General features: G+C 36.4%; 1 protein-coding gene across 4 annotated transcripts in view; it reads left to right on the top strand.

Annotated features, from left to right (window-relative positions):
* Window positions 1-26440, top strand: part of myo6b (myosin VIb) — a 157880-nt gene that overhangs the window by 80420 nt on the left and 51020 nt on the right. For 3 of the 4 annotated variants that reach the window (XM_009293188.4, XM_021467148.2, NM_001004110.1), the window contains 10 exon segments: window positions 4228-4355; window positions 6132-6227; window positions 6474-6644; window positions 7498-7536; window positions 9770-9863; window positions 11952-12082; window positions 16354-16431; window positions 16597-16726; window positions 16861-16951; window positions 22045-22195. In XM_009293188.4, coding sequence (XP_009291463.1) covers window positions 4228-4355; window positions 6132-6227; window positions 6474-6644; window positions 7498-7536; window positions 9770-9863; window positions 11952-12082; window positions 16354-16431; window positions 16597-16726; window positions 16861-16951; window positions 22045-22195 — 1109 coding nt within the window. 4 annotated transcript variants of the gene reach the window in all.

Genomic DNA, 26440 nt, shown 5'->3' with positions numbered 1-26440 from the left:
TTGTTTCCCAGTACTAGGTTGCGGCTGGAAGGGCATCCGCTGTGTAAAACATATGCCGGAATAGTTGGCGGTTCATTCTGCTGTGGTGACCCCTGATAATTAAGGGACTAAGCTGAAGGAAAATGAATCAATGTTTTACTTTAGGTTCACTGGGATATAAAGGGCTCTAGACTATCATTTGAGAGCAGTGCTGCTGGTGACACAAAGTTTCATAAATAGGAATATGGGACAGTTATCTAAGCTTTTATAACTGTGTTTGGATTACTGCATTCTCTATTTTATGATATCGCCAAATCTCGGTTGCTCAGCATCAATTGGTCAAAATGCTGCAGCTTAAATTCTCAAAATGGTTGCAAAAATGGCCACGACATCATTTTGCCAGCTCTCTATTGGCTCCATATCACTTCAGGATTGAGTTAAAAATTACTTTATTTATATTTAAATGCCTCACAATTGTGTTCCTAAATACTTGTCTGATGTGCTGCTTCCCTATAACCCTCATAGAAGTTTTAGATCTTATGATCTTAATACTTTATTGATGTTGTCTATACTTGAGGCTGAAACACAGATGGGAATGAACTTTTTCATTGTTCCACTATAAAAAATACTGGCTTAAATTTTAAAAGCTGAATAAAATTAACCTTGTCGGCCCACACGGATTTTGTGCGTGCAGAAATTCAGATGTCCGCAGATTTTGAGTCTATTGAGTCTATGTATTTACTTGTGTAAATTTGTGTTTATCCAGTTTTTAAATTCATTTCACTAATATTGTTTGTAATGTAATAATAATAATATTAAAACGTTCATGATTCATTTTACAATACAGTTTGTAAAGTAATATGTTGTGTTTTTTTTGGTAGATATATTTGATGAGAAACTACATTGTAAACATTAAATAAAAGTTAAATAGTTTTTAATTTATTTATTATGTTAAGTTTTTAGTTGCTGATACTCATAAAATGATTCCACACACTGTACTGTAAAACCCAAAAAGTGAAGGTAACTCAAACCATTTAGGAAACAACCCATTGCATTGCAATTGCAACAAACCATTTAAGTTCAAAAACGAATCCTAATGAGTACTGTAAACTTAATCCATGTGAGTAAATGAAGCAATTTGAACACAGTAAAACCCAATAAATGAAGAGAACTCAAACCAACTGAGTACTGTAAAACCCAATATGTTAAGGCAACTCAAACCATCTGAGGAAACCGATTGCTCCAAACCCTTTGAGATAAAAAAGTAATCTATATGAGTACTGTGGATTTACTCTATTTAAGTTGAAGTAATTAGGTATTTAAATAACTCATTACCTTTAACACGGAGTTAAAAACTCTTTTCAAATGAGTAGAATTAACTTTCTGTAAATTTTGAGTTAACAACACTCAGTTATTTGCTAAAGTTGGGTTTTACAGTGCAGATATCCACAGTTAAAAAAAAAAAAAAAATTACACAATTTTCCTCCGAAATAGCAAAACATGTCAGCACCCTACTTATGAGTCCACTGAACTTATATTATGTTAAACCGACTTAAAGCAGCTCAAGCAACTTATACAATTAAGTTAGAAGATGATTAACTTAGTTTAATACGTTACAATGAACTAAAAACAAATGTTGTGATGACTAATTGATCATATATATTTTTACCGTGTGGGTTCTCAATTGTGGAATGGTTTTCTTGTACTCTTTCATGTTGAATGACCACCTCTTTATCCATTGTAAAATCTCTTCACAAAACATATAATTTTTTTAGTTTTCAACGAGTGCTAATTAGTTGATTTGAATATTTTCCATGTTATATTGAGCAGCCTATTGTAATTTTAATTTTATTTTTGGATTTTATATTGATCTTAATTTGCTCCTCATCTACAGCCCTTTGGCTGTTTTGAAAGTGCTTTAACAATTAAAGAATAAAAAAAATAAAGACACCAAGACTTTATTGGACAGAGAACAGCAGCACATCTAATATTAAAAAAATTTACTAGTTTAGTCTAATAGAAATGCAAATTAATAGCACCTTAAGATTCAGATGTGAATTTTTCATTAAAAAAAATAGTACTTATCCATGCATTATGTTGAGGATTAAAGTACCACATTTCTGCCACAATACCATGGTTTCTGGTAGTGCTATTACTGTAAATCAGTGGTAAACTGTGGCTTCAAACAGAACTGAACTAAACAAAATGATAACACTTATCACATTGGTAGTGGCACCAGTGAAACCTCTAAAAGCATTTACTCCCTCCAGCAGGAGATAAAAAGTTGGAAGATGCTACCATTTAGTCACAACCTACAGCCCTGCATGCCAACACGAACACTAAAGACCACAGCCTGCAGCATCAGTCTCTATTGCATTCTCTGTGGAGGCCAGAGGACTGTGGTTTACTCAGGTTTATTGATCTCTGTTACTCTCAGCCCTCTTAACCTCACTCCCACCCAGATCACAGCACTCTTTTACTCGCCTCACTCGGAGAGAGATTTCAACTTATTTAGTTTTGTTAGCTGCTGCCATTACAGAGCAGTACATGAGTGGTTTGAAATATCTGGGCCCATAAAAAACATTCAAGAAAAGTATACTTTGGTCTTTAAATATAACTAGATATTCTATACATAAAAAATGAAGGGCCAGCTCACTGTTTGTCCTTTTGCTTTGCTTATTTGCCACTACAATAAATTACACTGCACTTATTCTTTTGGTCTATATGTAAATGAGATGTTACATCGTTGTTCTTTAATTTGCACATTATAAGTAAAAAATCCACAGAATGTCCCACACCCATCAGTTTAGGGAATCTGAGCCTTAGTTTGCCCTAAAATTCTAGTGTATTCATTCAGTCGTTTTCCTTCGGCTTAGTGCCTTATTTATCAGGGGTCATCACAGCGGAATGAACTGCTAACTACTCCAGTATTTGTTTTACACAGAGGATGCCCATCCAGCCTCAACTCAGTACTGGGAAACACCCATACACTCTCACATTCACACATGCTCTCATACACTTCGGTCAATTTAGTTTATTTAATTCACCTATATTGAATGTAGAGGAAACCGGAGCACCCAAAGGGCAGAACATGCAAAAACTCCACACAGAAATGCCAATTAGTCAGCGGGAACTTGAATCAGCGACCTTCTTGCTGTGAGGCGACAGTGCTAACCATTGAGCCACCGTGCCGCCAATTGATACAAGGCATAAATGAAAGGTCAGAATACTGTCCCCATAAGACAACATATTTGTATACATTGCCATGTCTGTCACTGTCTGGATGTAACATGCCGAAGATGAATATTCCAGCAGGAGTCCATGCTGTGTAGCTTAAGATAACACAGGAATGAATCCTTGGAGGGATGTCTCTCACTTTCTGGAGGAGGGTTAGGAGATAAGATGAAGAGTTCGCCTTCATGCCAGCTCTAAAGGTGATCGGTCGAGCAGTGCAGTCTGACCCAAATTACCCCGTCAGAATCAGAAAGTCAGTTCAATCTAAGGACGTACGGTGAAATCTTCACCCTGTTCGCTGAATGCAAATACCAAGTGTTCGGTCTTGAAGTATCACAAGCGATGCCTTTTATCCTTTTAGTCGGCACGTGCTTTGAACCCAGACTTATCAAAGATCTCCCTCGTATGCTTTGCAAAGGAGACCACTTCGTTTTTTTTTTTAATGCCCAGACTGTCAAAACTCCAGCTTGCATGAGTTTGCACAGTACGCAGGTGGCTTAACATAACATATCGCCTCTTATGCAGTGCAAAAAGTAAGTACGCAACACCACCTGCATCGCAGATGTCACCTCTGTTCCGATGGGAAAGCCTTGCTTTCTGCTTGCCAGCTTTGCGTTTTCCTAATTCTCCTGATAGTGATGCAACACATGTCCTTGCGACTTCCAAATGGACGCGCAGGTCCTTTCCCTGCACTTCTCCTCATCAATCACCTCACATTTTAAACTCATGCAAATACATGACTGCGTTTGCGTCCGCACCTCTCCCACCTGCGCACATCTCGGATGAATTATGCATACGACGGATGCCTTCGCGCTGATTATCAGAAAGGTCCGTGTGTGTGCCCACCAACTTTGCATTCGTCCATTAAACATGCTGAGTTCTACTTTACTTTGGATAATACTTTCTTCAGGGGGATCGAATATATTAATTCTCTATTCACCTTGTATTCGTTATAACACGAAAACTTTCTGTCGCCTGCCCCAAACTTCTCTCTGCGGCTTTATTACTTCGCAGATCTGGTCGAGGCAAAGCTAGTGGGTGTCTTGGATATTTTGGATGAGGAGAACCGTCTTCCGCAGCCCAGCGATCAGCACTTTGCGGAGGCAGTTCACAGCAAGCACAAAGATCACTTCCGTCTCACAGTAAGCTATGGATGGGTTATTTCCTGCAGACAAGTCTATATATAGCAAGTTTAAACCGGCAGCCGGCAGGGTAGTTTTTTTTTTTTTTTTTACAACCCTTCAAGTGTTAATAGATTTTTTCCCCTTTCAATTTCCACTTTCTGCATTTTGATTTGGCCTTCAGTGACATCATGTAGTTATCTTGAAGGACTGTTAAACAGTAGCTCAATATTTGGTGGAAGATGGAGTAAGATGGGTCCCCTCTTTCAATTTTCCTCTTGACCGTAGATGTCACTGAATTTCATTTCAGAACATTTATTTAACAGTTATGCTTTTATGGATCTTGAACATCCATAGTTGAAACCTTTTAAAATAAATGTTAACATACATTGCAAAATGTAGGATATATTTTATTTATTTAGTCTATTGTTTTTGTCATAATTAAAATACCCTCAATATTTACTCTGACGTTTGGGCTAATTCAAAACATATAAATAAAGTTGAACAATACTCTACCTGACAAAAGTCTTGACATCGATCCCAATTGTAAGAGCAACAAATAATAACCTGACTTTGTTGATCATTTGGAAACGTTTCAGAAGGTAGGTTTTTTTTTTAACTGCATCCCAATCATGACAAATACTGCAGAGGACCCGTTAGGAACCCGCATGGACCCAATATTCTCACAGAAATAAGTTTGGTGTAGAAAAAAATCATGGTTTGGGATTACATTCAGTATGGAGGCGTGCAAGAGATCTGAAAAGTGAATGGTGACACCAGCAGCCTGAGGTATCAAGACATTTGTGCTGCCCATTACATTATAAACCACAGGAGAGGGCAAATTCTACAACAGGATAGCACTCCTTCTCATACTTCAGCCTCCACATCAAAATTCCTGAAAGCAAAGAAGGTCAAGGTGCACCAGGATTGACCAGCCCAGTCACCAGACATGAACATTATTTAGAATGTCTGGGGTAATGTGAAGGAGGGGGCATTGAAGATGACAGCGTCCTGGTAGAACGCTTTCTTTGCCATCTCAGATGACTTTATTAATAAGTTATCTGAGTCATTGCAAAGATGTATGGATCCAAGCTCATGGAGTCATAAACAACATTTATTATTTCCCCACTACACCGTGACTTTATATTCTATACTGTACATTATTTATTTTAAGTGACAAGACTTTTGTCTAAGCAAAGTCAGACCTTTATGTCCTAATTAAATCATTAAAAATCAAGGCATGATCATGTTTTATTTTAGTAAAATAAGCATAATCTACAGTCCTTTGCCTTATATAAATCCACTTTTAAAACAAAATGATCAACTAGAAGTCTAGTTACTATTTGCTGTTCCTAAAACTTGCATGAACAACAAGACTTTTGTCAGGTAGTGCATAAATCCTAATCCTAAATACTACCTACTCAGGTAGTAACTAAATCTATATTTCAAATATACATACTGTATAATTTTTGTCTTAATATTTGTCTCCTGAGATTTGAAAGGAAATAATGTGCTTATATTGAATGAAAATTAGCTACTTTTTTGTTTCATATATATATATATATATATATATATATATATATATATATATATATATATATATWAAAATTTTTTTTTTTTTAATTTAGGAGGTTAAAAATGATCTGGGCACTTCTTGGGAGTTTTTTTATGTGACTCACCCTGACATTCCATCAATGTCAATACCCAAATACGAAGGAAGGCATATAAGCACAGCTGTAAAGATGGCTTTTACTGAAAGTTTAATTCTGTGTGGCCTGTTTTTTTTTTTTTTTTTAGGTACCCAGGAAGTCGAAGCTTACAATCCACAGGAATTTGAGAGATGATGAAGGTTTCATCATAAGACATTTTGCTGGCGCTGTGTGCTATGAGACTGTAAGGTCCCAATTCACTCCTTTACATGTAGCGAACACATCTTATTGTTTTAGTTTTGTAATGTGGGTAACATAGGTTAATTAAAATTTGCCACACTGTAAAAACAATTGGAGCCTTGGGGGAATCCCTTACTTGAAGTTGTTGGTTTTTTTTGTGTGAGGTTGACTTTGTTTATTTCTCTGCCCTGTGGGTTTTGTATGTGTGTATATGTGTGTGCGCAAATGCTTGGTCTATGTGTGTGAGCAGACCCAGTTTGTGGAGAAGAATAATGACGCCCTCCACATGTCTTTGGAGAGCCTGGTGTGTGAGTCGAAGGACAAGTTTGTCCGGGATCTTTTTGAGAACAACTCCAATTCCAAGGACTCAAAGCAGAAGGCTGGCAAACTCAGCTTTATCAGTGTGGGAAACAAATTCAAGGTGAATCTGTCCTATAGCCTGGAACTTATATTCTCATGATAGCAGAAGCACATATTATCAAAGGTGTTAACAGAGCGAGAGACAAAATGACAAACTGTTCTCAAGCCTGTAAGGCTGTAGGCTATCCTTAGATTACGGTAGGAGTTCCTCAAGGTTTTGTTTTTGGACCGTTGCAGTGTTTTGTTTTGTAGGGTATTTTTGTCCTCTTTTTTATTTACACATTTATTTTGTAGGCTTTTGTGGAAAACATTTAGTCTCTTACCTGGTGATCTTGATTCCTTTACTTTCTAACCTTTGCCCTTTCTCCATCCTCCTCTCTTAGACCTTCTCCTGTTTCTTCAACCTTTCCCTGTGAAAATATCTGAGGCTGAAATAAATGTAAAAACCGAGAAACAAGGAAAAAAGAAGCTTTTGTAGGGTAAGCCTGGCTGAAATATTCAGTGCCAGCACTACAGGGTATCTTTCAGCCTCATATACAATTGCGAATCTTAGCTTTCTCCCACTGTTCCCTCCCAACCTCCATCACCCACTTGGTAAATTGCCATGTCTTTGTGTGCACGCGGATGCCACATTTTTCACAGGTCTCTGCTGTAGTTGTTCATCATGTCATCTCTAAAAAAATGCATCACCATTTCATTTGTCAACATGATATATCGATCTTATGGAAAAAAGGTCTTGTAATGGAACCAGTCACCATAATAATGCATGTCTGTTAATTCCAGTATGTGTCAAGATGTGTGATACCTCTTGCATGCCAGCACAACTCTGTAAAATTATTTAATTCATATCATAAGATGCTTTTAATTACAATTTTCGGGACTCACTTTTACATTTCTTTTTTCTTTTTTTTTAGACCCAACTAAACCTTCTACTGGAAAAGCTCCGCAGTACAGTGAGTAATGCGTTATTCTATTTAACAATGGTGGCCACTTGTTTTGGTTATTACTGAGTGTGTCTAATGCATTCCACAAACCAGCCGGCGCAGCAAATGATGCAACGTGACAATAGTGATTTATGGTGCTGGTTAATGGCACATTAAAACAAACAAAATGTGGTGGTTTGTTTTGTCACTAAGACAGTAAATTCATATATGAGTTGGGCAAATGTTGCTCAGCCAGACTGTGGAAGTATAACATTAATAATAAATTTAATCAATTTTGAATGTGTCTTCGTAACATTTTGTCTTATATATTCTGGTATTAAATAACAAACAAGGACCCTAGTCAACAATGATTTGTGTTGTTGTAAATTTGACATCTTTTTTTGTTTACCAGTCTTTTTTAAATTTATTGGACAGTAGTGTTGTTACGGATCACAAATCTCATGGTTCGGATCACATTATTGTTCATGAATCAGACCCGTTTTTTATATCGGCTAAAAAGAGGAGGAGACAAATGTAATTTGCTTTGCATTTATGCTCTGTTTGTTAAAACGTTTGGTTGTAACCAAACAGAACATAGAACCTATAATTTTATAAAAAATTAAAGAAAGAAATAATCAGCTGAATAAAAATAATTGGTTATATATTCAGTACTGTGAAAATTTGACTGTTACTGTTACTGATAACGCTATCTAACATTATCATTTGTAAAACCCATATTTATTTTTAGGGTGCTTTCACATCTGTAGTTCGCTTCATTTGATCCGAACCAAGGGCAATACATGATACATTGTTGCATTTTCTGCCGTCTTTGCATCATTTTCACACCACACTGCCGGCTTTGGTCCTAATCCAGTTAAAAAGAAGCAAAATGCAGTAACCTGACAAAATCCACATCTCTCATTGGCCAGATGTTGTTGAACATAGTTGCTAAACTGCTTATCGAATGGTCAGAATTCAAATGCGGAAAAAGTGTCAATGAACTTCCGCAAGTAAAAAACTAGCAGACACAAAATGTCGCTTTTTACTATTGAGGGACGACTGCGCTGACTGATTGTATTTTGTCTTTAGACAAACTGTACATTTCGAGAATGAAGCTTGGCTGCGGCTGAAAAGCAATGTTTTAATGCATCGCACGTCACTTCAGGAGGAGGCATGAATAAATTTAGCTAAACTGCGACATTGTTATTTTGCGTTCTATCAGGTAATGTTTTCCTTCTCTCTCTCTGTTGGTAAACTCTATTGCTATTCAACCAAACTAAATAAGGCAGGTGTGAAAGCCCCTTAGTCTTATTTTTAATAAATTATTTAATTTATTCATAATGATTTAGTTTATATCATATTTTATTGCTAGATATGGCCTTTTTAATATGCTGCCTACAACTTTCATTTTTGAGCTTCAATTTATATGCATATGACGGTGCTTTTAATCTTTATCATGGACATCAGTCATTTTATCTAAACTATAAACTGTTTTCCTAGTACTTTTGTGTTATTTGACTGTTTGTAACTTTATAAATAACTTGATGTTTGCATCTTTCAAACACAGATTTGAATGCAGCGACTCAAAGGATTAATAAACATATCCAAATCACCACCATTTATAATTTATGTTCCGTGGATACTGAGATCCTGATCTTTTAACGATTAATCGTGCAGCTCACACTGAATGCATTTATTCAGGCTAATCAAGCAGTGACAGAAAACGCATAATAACCAGAGAAACCCACCACATCTCGAATAACCTACCACAACTTCTTCCATCCTCATTATATTTTACAGAAAAGCCTAAATGCTTTCATACATGTGATTTGAATGACACAAGAGGTGATCTCTCTGCGATCGTTACAAATTTAGGATTAATCTACAAGTAAAAAAAAAAAAGTATTAATGCGCAGGTCACTTGTGTTCCGAACCGTAGGATGTGAATCGTGATCCGCTACACCCCTAATCATAGAGTTACACAGTTTGCACACGGTACAGTTTGAGAATTATAATTAGAAAAAATAATACTATTAACAAACAAAATTTTAAAAAAGCTTTTTAAACTACTTTCCATATTTCTTTTTTTTTTATACACTCCCTGTTCCTCCATTAAAGGTCTTGTCTTCATTTATTTATTCATTTTCTTTTCGGCTTAGTCCCTTTATTAATCCGGGGTCACCACGGTCTTGTCTTGCTGATTATTAATACAATATTATTTGTACTCTGTTAAAGTGTAATACATTGTCGTGTCTTGTAAAAGGGCTCAAGTTTCATTCGTTGTGTGAAGCCTAATTTGAAGATGGTGAGCCACCAGTTTGAAGGAGCTCAGATTCTGTCTCAGCTGCAGTGCTCAGGTATGTATATGATTTATATAGGTGTATTTTTCCCCTCAATCTCCAATTCATCTCACAGCACTTGTGGTAATGCTTCAAATATTTCAATTTAAGAAGATCCATCACAAATACACAGCGCTCATCATTTGAGAGCTTTTTAAGAAAAACAAATTCCGATATTGCCTATAAAGCGGCCATATTAAATGTGAGCTCCACTGATTTTTCATTATCTTTTGGAAGCGGTGTTATCACAAGAGTGTTTTGAAGGTTGCTGTTTTTGTGTTTTATATGCTCTTAGCAAAGTTTTAGAAATAATATTAAAAAAAGAGACATAAATAAAATAGGAATTGTGCTGATAAATCGATTAGCCTGTTTGTTACAGTTGAATTAAGAAAGTGATTGTGCTGCTTGTTTAAAATGTGCTTGAGATTTGAGAATAGTTGAGATTTTTTTACTTAATTGTTTTATGCGCAATCTACTTAAATTTGTTAAGTTAATCGATTTTTGTTGGGACAACATGAATAAATTGTGTGGAACCCATCATTTTTTTCAGTGTAGCACATGAAGTTAATAAAGACTTATTAACTTCTTTTTCACTAGCTTGTGTCTTAGTTTGTTCTGCAGGATCATTCTTTATTTTTTACAAATATTCTATTGCTCCAAACAGGGATTTTATGTAAAAAAAATCTATCTATCTATCTATCTATCTATCTATCTATCTATATATATATATATATATATATATATATATATATATATATATATATATATATATATATATATATATATATATATATATATATATATATATATATATATATATATATTTATATATATATATATATATATATATTTATATATATATATATATTTATATATATATATATATATATATATATATATATATATATATATATATATATATATATATATATATATATATATACACACACACAGACATACACACATACAGTTAAAGTCAGAATTCTTAGCCCCCTTCGAATTGTTTTCTTCTTTTTAAAATATTTCCCAAATAAGCAAGGAAATGTTCACAGCATGTCTGGTAATATTTTTTCTTCTGGAAAAAGTCTTATTTGTTTTATTTGGGCTAGAATAAAAGCAGTTTTTAATTTTTTTTTAAAAACTATTCTAGGGACAAAATTATTAGCCCCTTTAAGCTATTTTTTTCTCGGTAATCTACAGAAAAAATCACTGCTATACAATAACTTGTCTAATTACCTTAACCTGCCTAGTTAACCTAATTAACTTAGTTAAGCTTTTAAATATCCCTTTAAGCTGTATAGAAGGGTCTTGAAAAATACCCAGTAAAATATTATTTACTGTCATCATGGCAAAGATAAAATAAATCAGTTATTAGAAATGAGTTATTAAAACTATTGTTTAGAAATGTGTTGAAAAAAATCTGCTCTCCGTTAAACAGACTTTGGGGAAAAAATAAACAAGCAGTCTAATAATTGAGGGGGGCTAATAATTCTGACTTCAATTGTATATATACATTTTTTTTCACAATGAGGCTTCTTGTACCTTGTCCTATTACTGTATTTTTTGGAAGAGGATTGTATTATTTCCAATAATAGTAATAATAATAAAAACTTGGTAGTTGAATTAAAGTAACTTTAAGTCATAGTTTGCCAGGGGTATAATTAATTTCAGGCTTGACTGTATTACATTTGCAAATGTATAGCATATTTTGTTAATGTTTTTTCTGTCATTTTTCAATGTCCCAAAGTTTATCACAGACCTTATCTTATGAATGTAAAAACGATAACTCGTAAATACCAAAAGAAAAATCTTGATGCAACTGCTGTTAAATAGTCTTCTGAGTTTTGATGCCTTTATTTGAACAGGTCGTGTTCTGCAGGTAGATTATAGTCCTGAGCGTGAAATCAGATCACCCAAGACTCAGTTTACCCGGGGGTTTAGAATGACCCATGATCAACTAGTTCAAGTGTGAAAAGCCTGGTACTAGGTTGAGTGCACATGACAGAGAATAAGATGTTGAATCTTCCTTTAAACCTGCTTCATGCTTCAGCTCCAGACTTTGCCGCAGCACTGGCCACATTATCTGTGCTTCTCTTCTCCTCTCAGGCATGGTATCAGTGCTGGACCTGATGCAGGGGGGCTTCCCTTCCCGAGCACCGTTTCATGAGCTTTACAATATGTACAAGCAGTACATGCCCAACAAACTCACAAGGCTCGATCCACGACTCTTCTGCAAAGTAAATCTCTATTGTTTACTTTGAGTTTGATTATCATTGCATCTAAATGGCTCATTCTAATCTGATTGTTATTCATCTGAGATTCTTGTGTACGTAATTAGGATTAGTTTGATAGATAATAGCTAGCCGATTAATTTTTTTTTTCCCGAAAGAAATATGACCTTTATATCCACTTGAAAAGGCATAATGCCTCATTGATTTCCATGATAAATAAAAGCAGTTTATCCTCAGCACTTACAGACACATTTGGAAGTCAGATAGTGTTTTAATCATACACCCGTGGCTAAATATGAAGTATTTGCTTCATCACCAAACGTACAATTAGATTCCACACCATTATAAGCAGACTACAATTAACGATTGATTGCAATTATTGAAAATGACTTATTCAGTTTGATGATTGCATCTTGCCTGTATTGCAATGTCTAGAGCATAATTAGACCAAACCTTGATGTTTTTTTTTCTGTCATCACTGTCAGGCCTGCTGTTTTAGCAACATATTTTTATAAGTATCTGAAAAACTGTTTATATTTGTATTGTATCCCCTAAAACACCCCCAAACTGTTCCAATTCACATACTGTGTCACGGTATGGGGGTGGATGGAGAGGAGTCGAGGACCCAAATGCAGGAAATGAAGGATTTTATTGAAAAAATAAAACAAAAACAAAACTCAAATCTCCCCATGTGGGGAAAAACACGACATTATATTATATACTAAACTAGACTTGGTCTAGAACTAGGCAAGACACAAAACTCTAAACCACTGTTGTAGAACCGGAATCAGCATACCTTATACAACAGGGAAAGGAAACAATCAACAACGGACCAGCACAGAACAGAGCACACTAGGAGAATAAATAGGAAAGACAAACCAATAAACAGACAGGCGGACAGGTGAAAATAATAATTACAAACAAGATAACAAGGTGGGTGGGACAAGACAATAGACGGGAGAGCGCATGACAGAGACGAGACAAGCCACGCGCTCACATACAACAGGACAAAAACATGCAGCCAATGAGAGAACTCATTAACCGCATGTTCATGACAACACAAACACAACACTGAAGCACACGACAAAAGCACGTGACCACAATGTAAACACAGAGCCACGTGCTTTGACAACAGACGCTAAACACGAGCACACGATGAATGAAAACACTCACCGTGCGCTCACACACGCAGCATGCATGCTTCATCCCCAGCGCCGACCAAAACCAACAAGACTGAGACGCTGGGAATGAAACACCACGCTGCTGACAGACAAAAACACAAACACGAGTACACGAGCGCACGCATCTGAGGGACGCAGAGCGTGCGCGTGGCCGCATCAAGCAGGAGCGCGCACACTCTGCGTACACCCACGACAGCGCGTGCGCACACAGAGACAGAGACAGGACCAGACATGGGTAGTGTCCGAGCTCTGCCACCAAAACAAGAATTTAAAAGACCAGAGTGGCAGAACCCTGACATACTGTCCATTTCAATATTTCAAAATAGGATTAGTGTGTCCCAAATCCTATAATGTTGAAATGAGCATTTCAAAGTTACCCGTATGGTAGAATTTTAAAGTGCAGATCCATGCGTACACTGCTTGTTTAAACTACTAATTTAAAATGAGCTGAATCAACACAATACTTGAGTGATTTGGGACAACTTAATATTTTATGTTCACACTACTTAAATTTGTAAAAACAATTAAGCTAACTTTCAGTGCTTCCCACAGGTTTTAAATATACTTGCGGTGGGAGCCGGATTGAAACACACCATTTACCCACGTCACATAAATAGTTAACTATATGCGACAAACAAAACGCAATTACATTTTTAACAATAGTTTTATTTATTATGACACTGTTATACACTGTTTCTTTTCAATGGGTTAAAGTAAAAAAAAAAAAGACTTGGAATAAAAAAAAAAACCACTACTTTTCTTACTGTTATGCTATTCAGGGCCATGCGCACCCACTGACAGGTAAAATCTGCTTCTCTCTTTCTTTCAAGTTTAAAGCAAACTTGCCAAATGCCAAAGCGTTTTAGTACAAAATATGTAATAGATTGACACCATCAAATTAATAAAATATACAGCAAATTAAAAATAAATGACAAAAAAGGAATTAAAACATACAATGTCTCAAAAAATTATAATAAATACTAGAATTAAATGTGTACAATATTTAAATAAGGCAAATGCGTTGATTAATCATTACTAATGGTGTACATATACTTTGCAGCCAGTTTAGACTAGTCATTTCGTCCTCTCCGAGTATAAAGTATTACTATTTAAGCTGTTATATTGTAAAAAAAAAAAAAAACTTAGTGCACTTATTGTATTCAAATGAATGAAACTGCTTTGCTTCTAAAGGTGTGCTCGTGTACATTTATTAGACAAAAACACTATTTATTTTAGATATTTTCACTGCGCTCCCAAAATTTTTTAATGTGTTCTTAAATTTTTCAACTTAGGAGCGCATGTGCTACTCCTGAAAAAAGTAAGCCTCAAGCCGTGCACTAAATATACTTGGGCGGCCGTTAATATACCTAGTCTATGTGTGGGAAGCACTGACTTTATCACTTTGGGCCCTATCATACACCCGGCGCAGTGGGGCGCAAGACGCGGCGCAATAGTCCTTTTATTAGTTTCAGCTTGGCGCAAGAGTCGTTTTAAAGCGTTGCGCCATGCTGTTTAAATAGCAAATGCATTAGCGCTCATTTGTGCGCCCATAGGTGTTCTGGTCTAAAAAGGAAGGTGTTCTGAGGCGGACCGCAGGTGCGTTGCTAATTTGAGAAACAATTATAGATTTTTCATTAGACCATAACTAACCCGGTCTAAACTCCGGTGCAGAGTTGCACCTCGCTTACGCACTGCTTAATACACACAAGAGAGCAATAGGCAAATATCTTTACATATGAAAAAATTTGAATATTAAGGATATATATATAGGATATAATAAGAATAGATATAGGATATAAATATAAAGGATTAAAATATTACAAAACATATTATTTTCTATCCTATATAAATATGAAAAATCACTGCTTTTATGTCTTCTTCATCTCGGGAGGCTTTTTCAGTTCATTCATAACAATTTGCTTTTGTATAATGTTATTATTATTTAATATATCCATATTTATATTTGTTTTATTAAAAACAAGCTTAGATTTGCCCACCTGTCAGGTTTAAGACCATATGGGGCATAGCAGGTGTATTTGGAAATAACTCAGTATTTTGACCACACTTGGTCATTATTGTTCATTTATTCGTTTGCTAGAAATTACAACTGAATTTAGAAATAGTTTTGAAGCAAATCTTTGCACTTAACAAACGAAATTAATAATTTATAGGCTAATTGATGTCTGTGCGTAAAGGTTTCCCTATCCAAGAGCGAAAGTGAAAGTAGATCATTTATCTCTCATTCTCACGCAGTAGATGCTCTTGTGAAATGCTCATTTTTTCCACTTAGACTTACTTTGCGTCCTGTAAATAGTGAATGCGCTCTTGGCGCAACGCAGCTGGGTCTTAAAGGGAATGGGAGATGAGACTCTTATTGGTTTATTCTCAAAACACACCTATAACTCATTAGGAAAATAAACTCAACCCTTTTAGACCATGCGCCATGGCGCAAAGCAGGTTTTCCCATCCTAAAATTAGCAAAAACGCTTTCTGACAAGGCCTGAAAGCGTTTGCGCCCTGCGTTTTGCACTCTGCGCATGGATCGTCAAAATAGAGCTCTTTGTGTTGAGACAACATGAAGGAATTGTGTGGAACCCAGCATTTTTTACAGTGTACTCGCAAAACATTGTGCTATAGAAACATAGACCAAAAGTGTTAACAAACTACAAACATGGCAGACTCTTAGTTAAGTGGAGAGGTTTTGTAAAGAGGTCTTAATGGTTGTTAATTAAAATCTAACCTTCTGGAAATAACTAATGCTGCTTACATGTGTTTAATTTTCAATAACATCTGGAAAATGGGCCGCTATAATTGTAATTCTCCGACAGCAGTACACCACGTAAACACTTTAGTCTGAAAGTGGTGTAAACTGAAAAAAACATGATTGATTTGTTTACTATTCAGAATCGTTCTAAATCACAAGTCTCTCTCTCAGAGTAATGCTCAAAATCAAACGCTTAAGTGCAAGTTATAGAAACATAAACACAATCTGGCCCAAAGCCAGCCAAATTATGTTGTTCTTTTTATCTCTAATAGTCATTTTAAAGAAGTAAAGGTCTAGATTCCACTGTCTGATTGTGTTGTCTCCTCCTGCAGGCTCTGTTTAAAGCGCTGGGCCTCAACGAGAACGATTACAAGTTTGGATTGACCAGAGTTTTCTTCCGCCCTGGGAAGGTGATCACGTCTTACGATATTTCTCATGAGGGTGTAGATAATAGAAGGCTGTTAAAACCACTATCCCATTTCATCAAACTGACACACACGAGAGCCTTGTAAACCTGAAAGCAGCGACATAAATCTCAACCTGTGTGTATGTAACTGTGTGTTTATGTGCCTCAGTTCGCAGAGTTCGACCAGATCATGAAGTCTGATCCGGACCACCTGGCCGAGCTTGTAAAACGGGTCAATAAGTGGCTGGTGTGCAGCCGCTGGAAGAAAGTCCAGTGGTGCACACTGTCAGTTATTAAACGTACGTCAACCTTCATGACCCCAGTAAACCGTCTTCCATAAAAGCAATTAGAAACATCCCACACCCTCCTATTCACCTTTGCGGTGTTACAGTTTGATGAGTAAGCATCTTTATCTCTGTGTTGTATGCCACAGTGAGGAACAAAATGAGCTACAGGGCAAGCGCCTGCATTAGGATTCAGAAGACGGTTCGCATGTGGCTGTGCAGAAGAAGACACAAGCCTCGGTATGTACACACTTTGGCATACCTTCATTACAGAGCGACATTTCTCATGCTGTGCAAACTCACTCAGACCATCTGTCTGTCGCTGCTTTGTTTTTTTTTTCATATGAATTATGTATGGAATCAATGAAAAGGTAAAATTGTTTCAAAATCTAGTTTGGAACTCTTACAAATGTATTCTGTGTGATCATTATTGTTTCATAAGCTTTTGAAAGGACTTTTTGGTCAATGATTAAACATTTATTACACCTTGACAAATAAGTATTAATTATTTAAGATGTTTTTTATTAAGAAGTTCATGCTAATTTTATAATATTAATGTAATATAGTTTATTATTAAACAAATCATTGATTCTTATTTTGCTAAAACCCAAGGTCCTTCATTATCAACAGGCTTTGATTTGTTCATTTTAATGCTTTCATCTTCCATGTTAGCAGAAAATTCAAACAATTTAAGGGATAGTTCACTCAAAAAATGAAAATTGTGCTGATTTGTATTCACCCTTCACTTGTACAAACCCTGTTTGAGATTCTGCTCAACAGATAAGAAGATATTTTGAAAAACGCGCATAGCTGGCACCCATTGACCTCCATACTTATTTTTCTACATTGGAAGTCGATGGGTGACAGACAGGGCCCTTAACTGGTCCATGCACTTCCTAATTAACTGGTGCAGTATCAACAGTAAAAACAGAATTTGCTGCGTTTTAAGAAGCTGCGTCAATCATTTCTTTGTTTAATAAATGACTTTCACCTTGAAATGCAATGAACGCCTGGTGCCGTTTAAAGCCATGAGATGCAGCGTGCAGGCGCTCTGGACAGTTTTGGAGGTCATTAATAATTTTATAATCCTAACACTGAAATGGTTTTGGTGTTTTGGGATGGCCAAAACAACATTTCAGATGTTTTACTATGTGCTCAGCCTGGTTTGTCCATTCACATTTTTTATCGTCACATGATCTCTTATGAAAAAAATCAACTGACCCTTTTAATGCGCATACTGGTATTTGTTCAGTAAACGTGTTTCCATTGAAGTTTTATGTTTTCTTATCAAATAAAGTTAATCCTACTCAGTTATGCGCATACATTTTTATCTGCATTTTTCAACATTTATGCACATAAAAATAGGTGGGTGGAAATGTAGGGCTAAGGTGAGAAATACCGCTTCATCTTTAAAAAACAGGAGGAGGCCGACAGAAACTCAGAGTTTAGAGAAATAAACCTGCTCCTGACCAGGTTAGGTTCACAAAGTAAGTTACCACTTTATCTGACGCAGAGTAAAAGTCACCTCTTTTTCAGAAACAGGCTTGACTTACCCTGCTAAAGTTTGCCAAACCTGCCATTTTGAAACGGGAAAACCCAGAGTTTGGGTGAAGCAGTGGCGCAGTAGGTAGTGCTGTCACCTCACATCAAGAAGGTTGCTGGGTCGCTGGTTCGAGCCTCGGCTCAGTTGACGTTTCTGTGTATAGTTTGCATGTTCTCCCTGCATTCGCGTGGGTTTCCTCCGGGTGCTCCGGTTTCCACCACAGTCCAAAGACATGCTAAATTGTCCGTTGTGTGTGTGTCCGTTTGTGTGTGTCCGTTTGTGTGTGTCCGTGTGTGTGTGTGTGTGTCCGTGTGTGTCCGTGTGTGTGTGTCCGTGTGTGTGTGTCCGTGTGTGTGTCCATGTGTGTCCATGTGTGTCCATGTGTGTCCGTGTGTGTCCGTGTGTGTGTCCGTGTGTGTGTCCGTGTGTGTGTCCGTGTGTGTGTCCGTGTGTGTGTCCGTGTGTGTCCGTGTCCGTGTGTGTCCGTGTCCCAGAGATGGGCTCCGGCTGGAAGGGCATCCACAAAATAAGCTGGACAAGTTGGCGGTTCATTCCGCTCTGGCGACCCCAGATTAATAAAGGGACTAAGCCGAAAAGAGAATGAATGAATGAATGCAACCCAGAGTTTCTCACATTTCAAGGTCAACATACTCTGAGTTTTCACTTAACATCTTTTCTGAAACAGGCCCCTGAAAGCACTTTAAGAACCTCATTCTAGAATACCTGTATTTTATGACAGAATACAAAACTATAAGCTAAATCGGCTTCTTCTGATTTGCACTTATCACAAAAAGGAGATATATTGGGGAAAATCCTATGTGATTTCTTTTTAGAGAAATGTAGCCTATGTAGGACCTTGAACTGGATGAGGCATAATCTTGATTGATTGTTTATCAATATCCTCTACGCTATTCTGCCAAAGCTCTACTGAAATTTTAATTCCAATTTTTCATTCCCACTCTTCTCTTATCATCTTTGTAGTGGGGTCAGCAGCTGCAAATAACCTTTTATAAATTAGATAATTGATGTATGTGTCCCCTGAACTGTGTGAGATTATCATCAGCGATTTAGGGTGGGAACTCCTCTAAAAAACATTATTTGTACGCAGGTAATTTCTTATTTGTAAAAGTCTGAAAAATTATTTATTTTTTTTGGAAGGTTATATTTCTGTTGTAATGAAATAAAGGACCCTAAAACTGAACAAATTCCACTATGCTCATTAAAAAGGTCATGCGATTTTGTTATAAGAGATCATGTGATGATAAAAAGTTTAAATAGACAAACCAGCAGGCTGAGCACATTGTAAAACAACTGAAATGTGGCTTTGGTCATTCTAAAACACTGTTACTATTTCAGTATTAGTGTTATTATATTGTTAATTACCTCCACTGCATGTTCATTGCTTGTCGGCATAGTCTTACAAGGCATTTATTAAATGATGAAAAGATTCACGCAGCTTCTCCTACCGCAGCAAATTCCATCTTTATTGTTAATATTTTACACCAGTTTATCAGGAAATGATGATTTTGTTCTCTATGGCTCATTGGATGGAAATGCTGCTTTATTCGCACGTCTTTTATGCAATAATCCAGTTTTGCGCATACATTTAATTAGCAAATTTGGATGGAAACCTAGCTACAGTCCCATAAACATTTCCTGCTTCGTTTCAAATTATTTCATAACCGTCACAAGAAGCAATTCAATCTAACTTAATGTTAAAACAGATAAATCAGAACATTATTTATCAATATGTGGCTCTTTTTGGATTCTCGTACGCTATAGAAACTAAAAATGTAAAACAGAAAATTTGTTGGGGCCAATGTTTTTGTTTACATTCCTCAAAATGGTCTATATAGGTGCTTCAGTTTAAAGGGCAGCTAGTGGACTTAATTTGTTTCTGTTTACTATTAATTAAACAGAATAAACATGAAAAACACTCAGTCAGTGTTTTAAGTGCAGAATTAATTAAACAGAATAAACATGAAAAACACTCAGTCAGTGTTTTAAGTGCAGAATGATGTCAGTAAAATGGCTTGTAAACAATGTAGCATTACTTTTACCTCAGGCGAATCATTCAGTCTTGACAGTTTGTTAATACGCTAGAGGAATAAACTCTAGAGAGCAACGTTTCTCTAAATATTTGCTCTATTGGTCTGAATACTCGATTCTGTTTGGCTGGAGGGTATGCATTCAAACGCTTGAATGCACACAAAGTTCCAGTCAGTTTGCTGTTTGCCACCATTTAATGAGTTATAAGTTTTATTTATACAAACAGGGATGTTGATTGCTTAATTTTATTTTATAAGGTGTGCAGTTGTTTTCGGGGAACCACATCTAAAGTCCAAACAAGACCATAAATGATAATACCAAAAATGACCAAATATATATATAATAAAAATACCAAAAATTACCAAATATGTATAATAAAAAAATACCAAAAAATTACCAAATATAAATAATAATATCAAAAAATGACCAAATATATATATTATAACACCAAAAAGGACCAAATATTTATAATAAAAATGACCAAATATATAATAATACCAAAAAATGACCAAATATAAATGATATAAACATAAAAAAATGACCAAATACTTATAATAAAAAATACCAAAAATGACAAAATAGTAAAATGAATTTTACAGAGATGGGTTGTGGCTGGAAGGGCATCCGCTGCATAAAACTGTGCTGGATAAGTTGGCGGTTCATACCTCTGTGGCGACCCCGGATTAATTAAGGGACTAAGCCAAAAAGAAAATGAAAGAATAAATATGTAATAAAAATACAAAAAAATAACCAAATATAAAAAAAAAAATACCAAAAATTATCAAATTAAAATAAAAAAATGTGACCTAGAATGCACTGAGACAACTTGTTTAAATTTTTCTCTGATATCAAGATAGAAAGTACATGGCTTGGGTAAGTGAAAAACTATGCAGAAATGTTTTTTACTTGTCTATTTACAACCCTTGCAACTGACCCTGTAGCATTAAAGGCTTAGCTTGACCTTATTTGGAAAGGCCATGCATTTTAATGAGCTTCACTCTGATGCTTCTGCAGCTCCCTGATGCTTACACATTGTGATACGCATGTGCTAAATAATCATACTTCAGTTAAAAAATATTTGAAACTAACTAGATATCTTGTCAAATGATGAGTTTTTTATTAAATTGATGGAGATCATGTTAACTAGGAATGAGTGAGCTCTGTAAGCAACCTAATTTGCTCCTGGGTTGTGTATTGTGAAGAAAATTAACACTGAATAATGATTGTTTGCTGAATGATTGGCGCTGAATAAACTTACACTCCAGCTTTCTCATCTTTAGTCTTATTCTGATTAGCTGTGATGAGATAATATTGCATTAAGGTTACCCAGAGTTTCTTTTCTGCCAGTCCCTTCTTTACAACAAATTAAATTTAATAAGCTTCGTTTAACTTTAAGCATAAGGAAGCATTTTTATCACTGTTGATATCTGACTAGGAAACGGGGTCAATCAAATGCTGTTGAGGGCATGCGTATTAAGTCTGTGTTATGTTCTGATTGGCATGTTTTCTGTGGTTGTTCATACTAAATTGAAATAAAGAGAATACAATGGTGTTTGTGGTTCACATAATTTCCATGTATGGAGCTCTTATTATTCAACTATACCTCCCATTCTGTGGCATCTGTAATGTTGACATTACAAACATTTTAATCACTGACGAGATGTACAAAATATGCATTTTTGGAGACTAGTCAGTAGACTAGACCAGTTAGTAAACAGTGTTATTCCTTTTTTCATGGCAGTGTCGATGGCCTGGTGAAGGTGAAAAATTTGAGGAAGAGGATGGAGAGGTTCAACGAGGCTGTGAACGGACTCAAGGAGGGTAAAGCGGAAATGAGCAAGCAGATCGAGGAACTGGCCGCCTCCACCGACGCTCTCATGGCCAAGATCAAGGTGAGGTTTTCCACTGGAAAACCGCCCAAGGTTGACAAACCCCCTTTCACCTCCTCTGGCTTACAAAGCTCAGTGATGTTATGCGGTGTAGCTCCTTTCTTAGCCTTCGCTTGTGTATCAGTTCCCATGCATAATTCAACAGGTGTGTGTTTTTCCATGTCCTGATGAAGGCGGTCTAAAGCTGTGGCTAGAATTGTCTGCCAGCTTTGAGCGCGTGTCTGTCTCTCTCTCTCATTTTAGGCCCCAAAGAAAGAGGGCTGCAGCTTTTCATTTCATTTTGCCGAAGAAAAAAAAAATTGAGCATTCAAAAGCACAGTAAATAAATACAAAGTATGCAAATCGACAGTCTGACAATGAGATTTCCGTCTGCAGATCATCATTGACATTCACGCCGCATGCTGTCAAGTCGATTTCCAAGGCTTTGCAGCATTATGCCGTTTCTAGTGTTGATTTCTTGCCTTCCTCTGGACTCTCAGCTGCGGCTGATTGAATGCAGTGTATGCATTGTTGTCTTCTCTACATGGAGCCCCAACCTCATCTGTCAGACTCGGAGTGCATTATTGACAGGGCGCTCCAGAGACATTGCGCCCTCTCTCTGATAGATAGCTGGCATCGGCGCTGAAACTTTTCTACCTGAACATGCCGTTCCTCTCACTAAATGAGATGCGCTATGCACTCCTGCACCGGCGATGACCCTCTTTGTTATTAGCATAGCACTTTTTTTGATTAGCATCTGTTTTTTGATTGGCAAAGCCTCCTATTACCTTACCATCTGGACTGGAGATTACGGCGGCCTCCCTGGTTAATAACGCAGATTGTGTCAATGGCTGTCATTCAGCACACCAGCGCTAACTCATCTAGCGTTAGGGGGTGAGACGGACCTTGTCATTGAGTCCTCGCCCCCCTGGCGGTACAATGATCATGCACAATGCTCGCACCCCTCTACGCTCCTCTGGTGCTCTGCCAGATGGCACGAAATCCACATCCAGGTTTAATGAATATCTGCAGGATATTAATACAACTGCGGCTCATGTGGCACAGCGTCGTCGCTGTTGCTGAGCTGACGAGGAACCACTGGGTTCTGTCACTTTCTTCAAGCTGAAATACCTTCTGCACATTTGTTTAACGAAGCACAGGAGGAAAACTTTTTTAGAGCTGCAACCTTTAGAGTGCTACCAAGTGGCCTGTCATCATTTACACAGTCAAATGTTGTCCCGACCACATATTATTTTCTTGCAACCTTAAAAAACGACAATGGGGGTATCTAGGTAAGCTTTTTTTTCTACACTTGCAGGTTATTAATAAGATTGTAGTTCATGAGGCTCTGCATAATCCCTGTCACAGAGTTGACTAGAAGCCACTGAGTTGCTGACACTTTCTTTGGTTTGAAATTCAAAAACGGGTTCAAATTTGTTTAACAAAAGAGAGTTCCAAGTGGCCTGTCATCATTTTCTCAGCCTAATCCTGCACCAACCGCTTATTGTTTTATTTTTGATTTTTAAAAAGATAAAAGGAGATATTTGTGCAAGCTTTGCCAATCTAAAAAAGGTATAATTTTCCATTGAATTAGTGAAATTTAAACATTTGAATGTTTTGTCAAACATGCTTTGACTTAAAGAAAAAAAAAGAAGTATAGAACTTAAAACATTTGTGATAACTATTTTGGTGAATTATTGCTCAAACATTTATCTAAACTAAACTGCCTATGGCTTCAGAAGATTTGATATACACTCGTTGGACACTTTATTAGGTACACCTTACTAGTACCGTGATGGACCCCGTTTTGCCCTCAAAACTGTCTCAATTCTTCATGGCATAGATTCAAGAAGGTACTGGAAATACTCCTCAGAGATTTTGGTCCTTATTGACATGATAGCATCATGTTGCTGCAGATTTGTCGGCTGCACATCCATGATGCGAATCTCCTATTCCTCCACATCCCAATGGTGCTTTATTGGATTGAGATCTGGTGACTGTGGAGACCGTTTGAGTATAATGAACTCATTGACATGTTCAAGAAACCAGTCTGAGATGATTCGTGCTTTATGACATGGCGTGTTATCCTGCTCGAAGTAGCCATCAGAAGATGGGTACACTGTGTTCATAAAGGGATCGACCTGGTCTGCAACAACACTCTTGAGAGGCTCAATTGGTACTAATGGGCTCAAATTGTGCCAAGAAAATATCCCCCACACCATTACACCACCACCAGCTTAAACCGTTCGTACAAGGCAGGATGGATCAATGCTTTCATGTTGTTGACGCCAAATTTTGACCCTTCCCTCAGAAATCGAGACTCATCAGACCAGGCAATGTTTTCTGACCCTTCTCTGTAAACCCTACAGATGGTTGTGCCTGAAAATCCCAGTAGATCAGTCATTTCTGAAATATTCAGAACTGCCCGTCTGGCACCAACAACCATGCCACGTTCAAAGTCACTTAAATCACTCTCCTCCCCATTCTGATGCTCGATATAAACTGCAGCAGATCGTCTTGACCATGTCTGCATACCTAAATGCTTGTGAGTTGCAGCCATGTGATTGGCTGATTAGAAATTTGCATTAACACGCAGTTAGACAGGTGTACCTAATATAGTGGCCAGTGAGTGTATAGCATGTTAAGTGAATTTATGGCAGATAAATCACTGACAACCCAAACAGCCAATTAGATTTTAATTAATTATAGCCAAAAGTGTTTACCATTTTGTATTTTGTTTATAAAGCTTACTAAGCTGTCTGTGACAAACTGGCTTCGTTTTCTGGTGTTTCAGTTAAGGGGTGTTATGGTGCGTGTAATTCAGATGCTTCTGTAGGCATACAGAGAGTGTAGTAAATAAGGGTTTCGGAAAGTATCTATGACTGAGAAATTAGCAAGTACTTTGTGGCTTCAATCGACAACTAATGTAGCAATTTTTAATGATCATTTAAAAGCAAAATATCTGTAATGCTGCACAGAATACAAGGAATGGTAGAATATTGTATGGTGTGGCTGTTGTTAGAAAGAGAAAGAGTTAAAATATTGATTTTTGCCATTTGTCTTCATTCATTTTAGACCTTATATACTTATTTAGTTTTATAAAAAGTTTCATACATGAATCCATAGTTTGTTTTTGTTTGTGTATGCATGAAGGATGTCATACTGATAGCATCGCTTCTGGTAACTTGACTAGATTTCACTTTTTTTCTTTCTGTCTTATTATTAATTTTCACTATTGATGTTTTTTTAACATTATATTTATGATTTTGACAAAACAACCTGCTACAAAGCTTGCATGCTGTTTTGTTTCCAGATGATAAACATTTGAAGTAATCAATGCAGATATCATGAGGTACATCAGCAAGCTGTCTGGTTTGACAAACATTGATAGACTACCTGCCCTTGAAAAATTGTGGACATGATTAAGTAAACACTGTCATGCGGGCTAATGTTTGGAGTGTATTTACTGTTATATAGCTAAAAACTATGTTTTCTAATATATGCTAATTTATTTGTTTCATTGATTAATTGTAGTTATGTTTATACAGTATATATGATGACGGCTATACAGTGAGATGTTGTACCTGAATATTGCTAGACTTCCAAAAAACCATAAAGCACTGTTTATGTCATGTTTATCTTTGCTTTACTGTATTCTCAATTCTTGTGATTGGTGTTCTTCCTTACAAAATCATCCCAATCAGTCTAAAATTATGAATTATTTCCAAATAGAGCTATTCCAGTCGCCTGGGGAATTTATATTCAATATCACAATATAAAAAGTATCAACATGTCAGTTTTTTCCAATATCATGCAGCCCTATGCTGAGTTTTGGGTGAACAGACTTTCAATGGAGGCTCCTTCGTATTCAAAATTACCTTCTTTTGTGTTCTGAGGTTGAACAAAAGCCTTACGGGTTTAAAGCAACAAAAGGATGAGAAAATGATGACAGCATTTTGTGTTTTTCAGAAGAAACTCTTTTTATTATATTTAATCAAAACCAGCTTGGTGTTTCCCAATTTCTACAACAAAATCTACCAGTTTGAATCAGTCTGAAACTGTACTTACTGATACTTCAGTTTCAGACATATGGATTCAAGGTCTGGACAGTTCTTGAAAACAAACATAGGTACTTGAAAGTGCTTGAATTAAATTAGAAATTACATTTGTTCATGGTGTTATTTCAACAATTGTACTGCACTGATGTCAAAAAAAAAAATCTTAGTTTAAAAATCTTAATTGATCTCAGAGAAGAACTAAAACAAAAAA

This window comes from Danio rerio, chromosome 17 (genome assembly GCF_049306965.1).
Source record: "Danio rerio strain Tuebingen ecotype United States chromosome 17, GRCz12tu, whole genome shotgun sequence".
Lineage (NCBI taxonomy): Eukaryota > Metazoa > Chordata > Actinopteri > Cypriniformes > Danionidae > Danio > Danio rerio.
The sequence above is the reverse complement of the archived record's forward strand: the minus strand, read 5'-3'. Positions and strand labels throughout refer to the sequence as shown.